Here is a 13040-nt window from a genome sequence, read left to right as displayed (position 1 = left end):
TAAAAAAAAAGCTCGAAAATTCGATTGTTGTCGTTAACATATATGTCATATCTACATTTATATGCGACATATTTGTCAGTACTTTGTTCATTCTTAATATCAATAAAAAGTTATATAATTATAAAATATAAAGTATTTAACTTTAAGTTAGTTTTATGAGTTTGAAATAATTTTATCATTGTTGAAAATTTCGTATAATTAATACTCGATATAATTACATAGATCGTTTTAATCGATCCTCGTAAATACTTACATTTCAAGGTATATATGTATACTGTAAAAAAAAACAAAAAGAAAAAAAAAAGACAAATACATGATCTTTATGCAACGTGTATTTATCGAGAAAATGAAGTTGTAATAAATATCATCGATAAATCGATTTCATAAGTAAAAATAATTTGATATTCTTAAATATCCTTTTGTGACGTTTTATGGCTGAGCTTTAAACCATAAGTTAAGTGACAGAGGCGATATAACTGGTAACTGGTACCTGGTGATTTGTAACTGGGTAGCCTATTGTATCGTCTAATCCCACGCAGCATGGCTTTAAAATTTCTGGACAATTTATTCTACGGCACGCGATATTTAAAGCAGTCCTAGGAAGGATCGATGGATCTTTATATCTTCTATCGATAAAAGAATTTTATTCTTTGATCTATCGCATCTGCCACATTCATTTTATCAGAATATTAGGAAATTTTATATTTTCATTTCGAACTTTTGTAATACATTTCAATTATATTAATGTTTAATACAAATATTGTTTAAAATCAAATATATGTATAAAATAATTCATGAAATTTTGTTAATTGAATTTTATCGATTCATCTAATACAATGATTTAATAATACATATAATAAATAAAAGAACCTTTATAAATTTATATATAAATAATTATTATATACGTATATATTAATAAAGAATATTTTTTATATATATATATATATATACATGTGATACCAAAACTGATCTATCATTATGTCTTCTAGTGTCATCTAGCGTTAAAAGATTTCAAATAATTTAGATGCATATATATATATATATATATATATATATACTGTGTATATATGTGTAGTATACGAATGCAGTTTATCGCTTAAGCAAAGTTCTTAAAACTAGTTCATATCTTCTGCTACTAGATGGCGGTCGAAATCTCAATTATGGCGGTCGAACATATTATATGATTAGTTCATGACCAATTGTGCAAATAAAATGCATGCTTGTTATCTTTTAATTCTTAATAATAAAATATAATTATTGATATCAATATTACTTAATTGTACATGCTAACTTAAATATGTTTAACATTATATCAGCGTAATTATTTAAAAAAAAAAAAAAAAAAAAAAAAAAAAAAGAAAGAGAAAATCTATTAATTATATGATTAATTTCATACACTATCTTATTATACGTATGTATATATAATAAAACTTTCTGAATTATGTTTATATATATATATATATATTTATAAAGAGAGAGAAAAAGAGTGAGAATTTTTATAGATAATATATAAATACTTAATAATATTAAAAAAGAAAAATAAAATATTTTTAACTCTATACTAATATGAATATTATACACTCTTATAAATGTACAGATTTAGAAAGCATCAAGCAAGGTCATCTCTTTATAATGCACATTCAATGCATAGAGAAGAAGAGATAAGTGAAATGCATATATGGTCAATTGCTTAAATATTTTTTTAGTCAATATCATGACACGGAGAGATAAGATGTCATCCAATAACGATTCAGAAATAATACGTTTTAAATGTGATAAAATGATGAGTGGAAGGAGAATTTACCAGTCACTGTAGCTATATAAGAAGAAAAGTATGTTTTCGAAAGAATGTACATATATTGTTTACATTTACAAACATTCGCAGTCATTAATCGGTGCCTTTTTCTTGCGCATGCTATTAACGTACAACAGTCAATTACTGTGTGTGTAAAGCATCGCACACATGTTTCCACAAAGAAATAATTCTCTCTCAAATAACATTACGTTTTTAATAACTATTAAAAAAACTGTTTTTTCTTCCAATTACAAATTTGTGTTAATAAATACGGTAGTGTGTTATAAATTTACTAAATGTACATATATATATATATTTATATATATACATATATATATATATGTGTATATATATATATATATAAATGTCACTTTATGTTTATGTACATATGCGTTTACATGTGTAAATTATATTGTAATAACATAAATACACATATATGTGTGTGTGTGTGTGTGTGTGTGTGTCTGTATACATAGATACGATCACGTGCATGCAGCGTATTTGCGCATATGTACAATTTATTAACATTTATATTTATTTGTCTAATTCTTTTTTCTTCTTTTTCTTTTTTTTTGGGGCGGGGTTTTCTTTCTTTCTTTCTTTCTTTTTTTTTTCTTTTTCGTTTATCTTCTTCCTTTTTAAGATAGAAAGAATTTTTCTAACACAATGACAACTTTAGATACTAATTTTGTTTAATTGTATCTTTGATATTTGTAGGCCCAATACAAAAATGCATGGTATCAAAAGAGTATTAGTTTTTTGTACACTGACAACCGTACTACCATCGATGCTTATTCTAATCCCTCTCTATCTGCGACACAGTTTTTATGCTAATGTAGCATACGCTGTTACAGAGTCTGATATTTTGGAGGTCAATGATGGAATATCAACAATATTTTGTTCTGTAAGAACTATGTTGCATCTAAGATTCGGACTTTTATATTTTTCTTTTGCATGTACTTTATGAAACCCTTTGTATTATATCTGTAACAATTAATATATATATATATATATATATATATATATATATATATATATATATATACCTTTTATATATCCTAGCACGTTAATATACTTTGATGAAATTAATTTTCTTTTTCTTTTTTTTTCTTTTCTGTTTTTTTCTTTTCTGTTTTTTTTTTTTTCTTCTTTTTGTTAATAAACAAAGTATACCCTTAATTTTATATTCCTTTTGTATTGTTATTAGGAACATACTTTACAAATGAATGCAACATTTAATGCGTTCCAAATGTCACATAGACCTGAAATAGCAACATATAAAAAACATATACGTTTAAAGAAGAGTATGAATTTACCAGATGATACATTCGAATATTGGGGATTTTATCTGCTCAAAGGTGCTACAGTACTACTTTCTGTATGCTCAAGGTAAATATATAATTAGAACTATAATAAATTTTGATGATATTTAAACAATATTCATAATGAGATATATTATGGTTATTCTCATACAAAATATTATCGTTATTTAGGTTCCAAGGAGCTTCTATTTTAGTTGTTAAAGGTGAACGTAATTTACGTACTTGTGAGATATTGGAGCAAAATGAAAACAAAGAACGTATAACGGATATGTTCCTACCAGATGCGGATCAAGTTAAAATTACATTCGAAACGCATATGAAAGAAATCAATTCTGTTGAAGACATGAATCAGGAAATTAACGATCCTATAAAAAAAGATAATACAAAACAAAGTTCTAATGATACATACAATGAACAAACGATAGATAATCTCAATGACATTAATCGGGAGAAATTTTTGGCAGCTATAAATAAATCTATGCATTTGAATAATTTTTTAGTTAATAATATGAAAGAAACTCAAAATGATACAATGGAAGTACCTGTAACGTTGGAAGAAACGGAGGATCATGAATTTATTGAAAAAATTAGATCTAAACGATGGTTTAATAAAACATTTAATGAACAAGTGAGAAAGTTGAAAGAAGAAAAAGAATTAAAAAGGAAATCAACTATTATACAGGAGGAAAGTGAAAGTATAAGAAGGAAAGATTCAAAAATGAATATTAATAATCAAAAACAAATGGTAAATCATAAAAATGTAATTGAAAGGCTGAAAATGGAATTAAATATGGAACATGATGATAATGACAGTCTAGAAAATGATTTAGATGAAAAATTAGAAAATAAGTTAGTTAATGTTAGAGTAAAGAGAAATCAAGAACTTATGAAACCACCTTCATTACTTGATCAAGGTATCAAGCATGGTGGAAATGCTGATAAAAATACAATTAATTCTGATGAAGCATCATCTGTATCCAGTTTTGAAAATGGTTTATTTAATTGTTATGAAGGATCAATTCTTTTGACAAAAGAATTTGAACCTTCTGATAAATGTATTAATGTTGATTATTTAGTTAATGGAAAACATATGGAAACGAAACATGATGTTGTAGAGGATGGATATTATTATTATATTTTTTATAGTGATAATGATTTTGTTTCAAACGATATACATGCACTATTTGATATCTATAAACCAACTTTTCAATATGAAAATGTTACTAAGTCTTGTATAAATCAAACAGAGTGCTCGTTTTCATTAGATCTAATGTCACCTGATAGAGTAATCGTGGAAATACCAACTAAAGATGGTATAGATCTTGATCCAGATGAGATTAGTTTATTAATATCAGTTTGTCACCCACGAATGGGTGTGTATGTTATTTTTCCAATCGCAGTATTATTCTTTATACTCGGTTGTGCATTTATGTAAAGATTTATAAAAATGCATTACAGTTATATATATATATATTTAATTTGAAAATGGAGATGATCATAGATTATATTATATAGATTATATATTTTATGATTTAGATATTATATATAAGATATTGTTGACTGAAAATAAATCTATAATAATGTATCATATATAGAAAACGTTAAAAATATGATTAGAGAATATATATTTGATTATTAATACATACATATATATATATATATATATATATATGTAAATCTAAATATTTAAAATATGTAAAATATGGAATGTGCAGGACTATGTGATAGGTGTTTGTACATAATGCAAAAATCTAAATACTCACAATACTCTATATTGTGTTATAACTATTTTATATCAAAAATTTGATTTATGTACATTATTGTACACACACATACACACACACATATATATATACATATATATATGTATATATAATCATATACATAGGAAAATTGGACATATTTTTATAAATAATATAGTCTTGCAATAAAGTGTGTATAAGTAACAGCGAATTACCATATCAGTGCAATAGATGTTTGCCTAAAGTTGTGTGAAAGAGAGGAAGTATTTTTTCATTTCAATGGTTGTATAAAAAGATGTTAAAGATTTTCAAATGTTAAATCATCAAATATATCATTATTATATTGTTAATTATTATATTTGATATTCATGAAGGAAAATGTTATATACTTTTGCAAAGTGATATAACAAAAATCCAATATGTACAAATAAATAAAGAATTAAGATTAAGAATGTCTTTTTAAATATTCATTCATCGATTGTTACAATTAATATATCAAATATTTTAAATTGAAAGATGATATAATGTTATAAAAGAAAAAGAATTTTAGTTAACATTAAAATGAACAAAAGTAAATAATTTCAAACATAATATACTATTATAAACTTTTTTTAAAAATTCGATTATTTCGTATATTAAATGACGTATATTAATAAACGTATATTAATAAACGTGATTACCTTTTAAATTAATTGGAAGAAACAGACTGTGAATTCGATTAAAATGAAAATAACATTTGCAGTATCGTAATTTAGTTATTCTTGTATTTAAATTGATATTAAGGCGCGACGGTCGTCGTATGAAAGTAAAAATTAAAAAAAAAAAAAAAAAAAAAAAAAGAAAAAAAAGAAAAGAAAAAGACAAATCTAAAGTTAACCAAATAACCTATCTCACGGACAAATATTAATGGATAATATTAAATTGATAGAAACGTTGATTGATAAAAGTTGATTGGGAAAAAAAAAAAAAAGAAAAAAGAAGGGAAAAAAAAGAAAAAAAAATTTTTAAAGAATAAACATACATATTTGTATGATCTTGTTTCACTGTTCGCACCAAACAGACATCTTCCGAAATTGGCGCTAGGTACGCTGGGTAATCGACGTAACTTCCCCTCTGCGCGCAGTGTCCGCCGTAGAAGAAAAATAATATGAAAAATCATCGAGACACGGAAGAATAAATACATACGGAATAGAAGGAAATTAATAGTTAGAAAAAAAACTTAGATCATAATACAAGTGTTAAAACGTTTAGGTGTTATTGTAAAAATTTGTCAATTTTCTTTGAACCGTTCGCAGCGCCATTGTGCGGCGTTCACAAGAATATTCCTTGTGACGCAATAGGAACTCGTCCTTTCCGTCGACCTACCGTGAGTGGAACATGTCGCATACATCTGAACGAAGGTAAGTTCGATTTTTCATATATAATCGCGTTAATCATAAGAAATTTTCTACCATAGAAAATCTTCCTTTATTACGAATTATTGTCGATCTCGTGGTATAGACGATAGAACGGCATTCGTTCGGATTACATTTACGAAAAATAGTGCGGCAAACGACGAATGCACGAGAGCCACGAGACTGACAACATGGCGTGCATTCGTTTTTGTCACATTGTTTGCAATATTAACTCGTATTTTTCCTATTCATCGATTTCGTTCTTCTAATGCCAAATACGATACGATCGTTTCGTATAACTACATAAATATTCGATGGGATATCTATCGACGAATTTTCGTTATATCCGAATGGTCGTGATTTTTCTTAGAAAATTTCCGCGTGCCGCACGACGTGTACAAAACTCATTATTAGTTTTATTCATTAATTTTTTATCGGCTTTACGTAAGAAAATTTATATTTTGATCTAATGCCGTACGATAAGGATACGATTATTTATTCGATTTAGGTTATTCATTGAGTACAAAAATGAAACGATTTGAGTTTGCGTGAGTTGTGATAAAATGTCGACCATTCCTTAGTCATACGTACGCGTGAGTCACTGTCAGTGCAGCAGCAGCCATCAAGTGATCATCAAATATTTGTTTTTCTTTTCCATTTTCTTTTTTACATATGATTTTTCATTTATATTCTAAAAAATTACATTGAATTTACATATTACATTGTCTTCTTTATTCTCAGTAGGTCAGCTCTTTTTTTTTTTTTTTTTTCTTTTTTTTATAATTAGGAATGCATATAGATTCTTTTTTTTCTTTTTTTCTTCTTTTCTTACATTATATATTATATATCACTTTTTAAATGGATCATTTTCAATTTGTATTACAGATACTTCATAATCAATATCTCTTTTTTTCTCTCTCTCTCTCTCTCTCTCTTTTTTTTTTTTTCTTGAGGAAATATATATGAGAAACATTTTGTAATTTTATGCCTTTGTTATTGAGAGAATATTTTAAGAATATCAAATATTATTGATATATAAGATGTGTTATTTGTATCAAAATATATTTACTTAGATAATACTTGATTAATTTGACCATTTGTTTTCTACATACGTTCTTTTCTTTTCTTTTTTCTTTTTTTTTTTCAATTATTTAGTACCAACAATGATTTCTCTTATTGAATTATATCCTGACAATAATAATTATATCAATTGATGTTAACATGACTTATATCATAGTTCATTATTATATCTACAAGCTGTTAATTGTATTTAAATTGTAGGAACGATGAACAATGGTCAGGAGACTCCAAAAATGGACCCAGCGAAAGTGAACCACCTGCATATAATGGGCCTCCAGGCATGGAGCCCGATGGGATCATTGAATCTAACTGGGAAGTTGTAAGTTTTATCATTGTATTATATATAAATTAATGGATATAGAAAAGTACTACAATCAGTACATATAAGGCTGTTTTATGTAAAAAGGAAACAAAAAAAAAAAACATTATAGAGATTTATAAATACATTATATAATTCTATATTAATTAGGTTGTGGACAATTTCGATGAAATGAACCTTAAAGAAGAACTTTTGCGTGGTATTTATGCTTATGGCTTTGAAAAACCATCCGCTATACAACAACGTGCCATCCTACCATGTATTAGGGGACACGATGTTATTGCTCAAGCCCAGTCAGGTAAAATATATATTCGTTGTATAAAAATTTGTTTAAGATTATATTAACAGATTGTTAATAATAAGAAAAAAATTTTAAATTATGATCTATAGGAACTGGAAAAACTGCTACGTTCTCTATATCTATTCTTCAACAAATCGATACAAATATTAAAGAGTGTCAGGCATTGATATTGGCTCCAACTCGAGAACTTGCACAACAAGTGAGTTCGCATATATATATATATATATATATTTTTTTTTTTTTCAATTAATAAAGAAAAAGAATAAATAAAAGAAAAAATATTTTATATATAAAATATAATGTAAAACAATATGTAATGATTGTTATTTATTTTTTCTCTCTTTTTCTCTCTTTCTCTCTCTCTCTCTCTTTCTATAGATTCAAAAAGTTGTTATCGCTTTGGGAGATTTTATGCATGCAGAATGTCACGCATGTATTGGCGGCACCAATGTACGCGAAGATATGAGAAAATTGGATCAAGGCGTCCATGTAGTCGTCGGTACACCAGGCAGAGTTTATGATATGATCAGTCGACGAGCATTGAGGGCTGGTAGCATTAAACTGTTTGTTCTGGATGAAGCAGATGAGATGCTCTCGCGTGGTTTTAAAGATCAAATTCATGATGTATTCAAGTTATTACCCCAAGAAGTGCAGGTACGTTCAAACGTTGTTCGCAACCAAGACCAGAGTTATATAAATATAGTCTTCTAATTGTTGACTTTATTTCAATTATTAGAAAATGTCTTTTGGACAAGTCAACAAATCATACAAGACGAAAAGTTGCAGTATAGCCATACATTATTATAGTCAAGTTTATAAATGTATTATAAAATACAGGTGCGTTATATTAGTGGTATCTTGGATAGGGGTACATCGTAAAGATTTTTGATACATTTCATTTCTTCTTTGAGATCTTTCTATTACATTGATATAACTTAAATATTAGGAATAATAACGTGGTATTATTAATTTCATTTCAAATATGATTAAAACGCCCTATACAAAAATATGAATTATAATAATTCATATATATATATATATCTATACGTATCAAAAAGTAACATGATTTTCCAACATTTTACTAATCTTGCATATGTCACGTATGATGTCGCAGTGTCTCATCCAAATGACAAATATATATATATAATGCTTTCTCAAAAGTATATATAATCTAAAAATGATAACGCACATATACTTGGGGTATATATTTGATGCGTGTACATTTATAAATTTATGCTTAAAAAAAAAAAAAGAAAAGAAAAAAAAACAAGAAAAAAATTATTCATTTCTTTTTTTTTTTTTTTTTTTTCTTCCAGGTTATATTATTATCTGCTACAATGCCAGCAGACGTATTGGATGTATCCAAATGTTTTATGCGAAATCCAGTTCGAATCTTGGTGAAGAAAGAAGAATTGACGTTGGAGGGTATTAAACAATTCTTCGTTTTCGTTGAACGTGAAGAATGGAAATTGGAGACCTTATGTGATCTATACGATACACTGAGTATTACTCAGGCTGTTATCTTTTGTAACACACGGCGTAAGGTCGATTGGTTGACGGATAATATGCATCACCGTGATTTCACGGTTTCTGCGATGCATGGAGATATGGATCAAAAAGAAAGAGATCTTATTATGAGACAGTTTCGAACTGGTTCATCTCGTGTTCTTATTACAACTGATTTATTGGCACGTGGTATCGATGTACAACAAGTGTCTCTTGTAATCAACTATGATTTACCTTCCAATAGAGAAAATTACATTCACAGGTAAAAAATAATATTCTATCGTCGTATATTATAATATTTTTATATGTCCCAAATGAAATATGCAATTTAATAATTTAATTTTTTTTTTTTTTTTTTTTTTTTTTTATGTATATATTAAACTCTATACTATCTTATTATTTAAACGCAATCGCTCGATAACCGATTCTCGCTCTTTGTTTAATGATAACTTATCTATCGATATACATCTATGAAAATTATCTTTCAGATAAATAATGAGAAGATTTGCAGTTACATTTTTAATTTTTTTTTTAATTTTTTTTTTTTTTTTTTTTTTTTTTTTTATAATTTTTAATAGAAAGCAATAAGTGGAGTTTTTTTTTCTTTGTTGTTTTTATCGTTTTTAGAGAGTAATTTTTATTTACAAAGCTATAACTTCTCAACCTGTTACAGAATTGGTCGCGGTGGTCGTTTCGGCCGTAAAGGAGTAGCCGTTAATTTCGTTACAGAGGACGATAAGCGAACTCTGAAAGATATAGAGCAATTCTACAACACCCACATAGATGAGATGCCATTGAACGTCGCTGATTTAATCTAAGCACGTCCATTGGCTAAAAATCATTATAATACGAAAAAAAAAAAAAAATAAAAAGTAAGTGAAAATAAGGAGCTCTCATCTGATCTCTCATGGTGTGTGAGTATACACAGAGTGAGTTGGTGAACTGTATTGCTTATGTAAACGTGATTTACCAAAATATTCTGAGGTTGTCATCTTAATTTCATTTGATAATAGCAGATTATGAGAATAGGTATACAAGAATAATTATCTATTGTACTAAGAATACTATTAGTATACCATTTTAATACTATTATTACTGCCATTAAACAATTACACCCCATACACTATCACTACTCCAACGCCATTACCACATCCCATTATTACCAACACACTACATTATTCCAGTCACACTACAAAACTAACACTAAACACTAGCAACACCACCATTCACCGCTATATACCCATTACGCTCATTACCATTATCATTACTATTATATTACTACTACTACTACTATACTACTACTACACTACTACTACTACTACTACTACTACGACTGTTACTACTACTATTGCTATTTCTCTGCTACTATTACTACTGTTTTAACTCTGCTACTCTCTGCTGCTATTACTACTCTACTACTACTACTACTACTACTACTACTACTACTACTACTACTACTACTACTATACCAAAAGCAGTACTATCGCTATCACTCTACGAAAACTTAATTTTTCGACTGTTATAACTTTTACTATACTAGTATTCATATTACGTTAATGGTATTACTTAAAATACCTATCATCACTATAGAGCGACAGGCACGATGTGCTTGCATTTTACATATCATTGTGACAGGTCAAGATTTTGCATTATTCAAATGCATCCATGGACTTATTGCACCATAGTTCTGATCATTGTCAATATTTTTAAGTTTCTTCTAAAGATTTTTATCTCGTCCGTCTCTAATCGAGCATTTTCTACCTGTAAAGTTCATTCCGTCGTCGACGGTCTTTCATCGATGCTTCGATCACCGCGATTACAACTTGTTTGTTTAAGTAGAGGTTTAGTTGGGTATTGGAAGGGGTATTTTAATCACAAGCGTTGTCGCAGGAGATGTAAATTCAAAAGTTTAGATGGTATGAATTTTTGTATATCCAAATAAACCCAGGTGCATACTACATATACAATAAAATGTTTGACCTTTTAATCGTGGTCTTTATTACTACATATATATATATATATGTATATATATATATATATATATATACGTGTGTGTGTATGTGAATATATATATATATTATATATATATTTCTTTTTTCTCTTCTTTACTATTGACTTTAGTTAACAAAGTATTTACAAGCTTACAATGACAACCCTGAATGGACACAACTGCGCATACTGTGAAAATCTATCTCTTTCATAGCGGATAAAACATTTTAGAGACCCATTTGCGTCGGGAGGCATACTACTACACACTCTATTACGCGAATGCATTACACTATTTGTAATATTATTTATTGTATTAAGTTTTATGCTGATTTGAAAAATAAATCTGATTCTTTAAAAAAGAGGGGACTCGTCATATGATTCCGAATGTATTATTTTCTCATGATTGATCAACGTGTGCTGATGCAATTGGGTCGAGGTACAACACACCCTATGTAACAATTAATATTACGATCGTAGATTCTACGTAAATATTTAGGAGAAAACGTAAAAACTTTTAATGAAAATAATCTTGCGTGTGGCATTCAGATTAATTTATTATATATATATATATAATTAATATATATATATATATATATATATATATATATAATTAATATATATATATATATATATATATATATATATATAATTAATATATATATATATATATATATATATATATATATATATATAGATAAGATTAATGAGCGTCGAACGAAGATATAAACATATTTATGCGAACCAAGTATAATTATTTCCTTTGTATTTTCTTCATGAGTATATATTATCTATTGTTTAAAATTAACAATTCTCCTCAATGTAATGTGATATGTTGTGATTAGAGATTCGTATCGTATTACCAAAAATAGACGAAAGAAAAAAAGAAAAAGAAAATAGAAAGACAAGAATTATAAAATGTAAAAATATGTATTATTTGACAAAGATTAGTAGTTTGTCTTGTCAAAAAGAAAAAAAAAGAAAAAAAAAAGAAAGAGAGAGAAAGAAAGGGAAAGGATTGTTTCGTGTAGATCATCGTGTGACGGAAATGTAAAATTTTCATTATCATTGATCACAGGGGGAAGTTCTCACAGGTTTTATTTTGTATTTACAGGCAGTTTTGGGCTGAGTTCCAGAAGTGGGTGAGATATTTTTGGAAATAAAGACCAGATTTCCTGATTCAATATAGAAGTTGCATAATCGATTACCTTTCAAAACTCCTACCCCCCCTTTTTGTGTGGGGTCTTAACACAACAGTATATACACTTACTTCGTTTTATTGTTTATACGCTTACATTATTCAATTTTTTTAAATGATGTAGGAGAATCCAACTTTCACTGATTATTTTATATTTTTGTCAATAAAATACTGTGCAAATCTTCATTCGTGCTTGTTTGTACGTTTCGTGAAGAGAGTAATAGAAAAAGAAAAAGAGCGAGAGAGAGAGAGAGAGAGAGAGAATTTAAATGTGTGAGAACTTATTTATATAATTAATACCTTTGTAGAGAGAGAGAGAGAGAGAGAGAGAGAGAGAGAGAGAGAGAGAAAGAGAGAAAAGAAAAAAATAATAATCTCTAATTAAATATAAATAATT

At 27.4% G+C, this 13040-nt stretch overlaps 2 protein-coding genes across 8 annotated transcripts; both read left to right on the top strand.

The window, feature by feature from the left end:
• Positions 1-1349: 1349 nt before the first annotated feature.
• LOC124430391 (protein PFC0760c) lies at positions 1350-4609 on the top strand. Of its 6 annotated transcripts, XM_046976882.1 has the most exons (5): positions 1352-1411; positions 1598-1832; positions 2513-2699; positions 3003-3184; positions 3289-4608. In XM_046976882.1, the coding sequence occupies exons 3-5, from the start codon at positions 2526-2528 to the stop codon at positions 4550-4552; spliced, it is 1620 nt and encodes a 539-aa protein (XP_046832838.1). In that variant the 5' UTR covers positions 1352-1411; positions 1598-1832; positions 2513-2525; the 3' UTR covers positions 4553-4608. The 6 variants fall into 6 exon arrangements, with proteins under 6 accessions (XP_046832841.1, XP_046832838.1, XP_046832839.1 ...); XM_046976885.1 differs by lacking the exon at positions 2513-2699 and having other exon boundaries at positions 1350-1411; XM_046976883.1 differs by lacking the exon at positions 1352-1411 and having other exon boundaries at positions 1578-1832.
• Positions 4610-6136: 1527 nt separating this feature from the next.
• Positions 6137-12829, top strand: LOC124430392 (eukaryotic initiation factor 4A-I). Of its 2 annotated transcripts, XR_006943753.1 has the most exons (8): positions 6137-6259; positions 7535-7652; positions 7803-7950; positions 8043-8152; positions 8332-8607; positions 9270-9721; positions 10133-10331; positions 12560-12829. XR_006943753.1 is itself a non-coding variant. In XM_046976886.1 (7 exons), exons 1-7 carry the CDS (start codon positions 6237-6239, stop codon positions 10275-10277), a joined length of 1272 nt encoding a protein of 423 aa, XP_046832842.1. In that variant the 5' UTR covers positions 6137-6236; the 3' UTR covers positions 10278-11446. The 2 variants fall into 2 exon arrangements, 1 of the variants encoding a protein (XP_046832842.1); XM_046976886.1 differs by lacking the exon at positions 12560-12829 and having other exon boundaries at positions 10133-11446.
• The last annotated feature ends 211 nt before the right edge of the window (positions 12830-13040 follow it).

Source organism: Vespa crabro, chromosome 18 (genome assembly GCF_910589235.1).
Source record: "Vespa crabro chromosome 18, iyVesCrab1.2, whole genome shotgun sequence".
In the NCBI taxonomy this organism is placed as follows: domain Eukaryota; kingdom Metazoa; phylum Arthropoda; class Insecta; order Hymenoptera; family Vespidae; genus Vespa; species Vespa crabro.
Note: the sequence above shows the minus strand (reverse complement) of the source record. Positions and strands in the feature narration are given on the sequence as shown.

Coding starts and splice junctions, on each gene's coding strand:
- LOC124430391 (XM_046976880.1), top strand. Junction 2,700..3,002: donor TATCAACAATATTTTGTTCT/GTAAGAACTATG, acceptor TATTGTTATTAG/GAACATACTTTACAAATGAA. Junction 3,185..3,288: donor CTACTTTCTGTATGCTCAAG/GTAAATATATAA, acceptor ATCGTTATTTAG/GTTCCAAGGAGCTTCTATTT.
- LOC124430392 (XM_046976886.1), top strand. CDS start 6,237: ATGTCGCATACATCTGAACGAAG. Junction 7,653..7,802: donor TTGAATCTAACTGGGAAGTT/GTAAGTTTTATC, acceptor TATATTAATTAG/GTTGTGGACAATTTCGATGA. Junction 8,608..9,269: donor TATTACCCCAAGAAGTGCAG/GTACGTTCAAAC, acceptor TTTTTCTTCCAG/GTTATATTATTATCTGCTAC.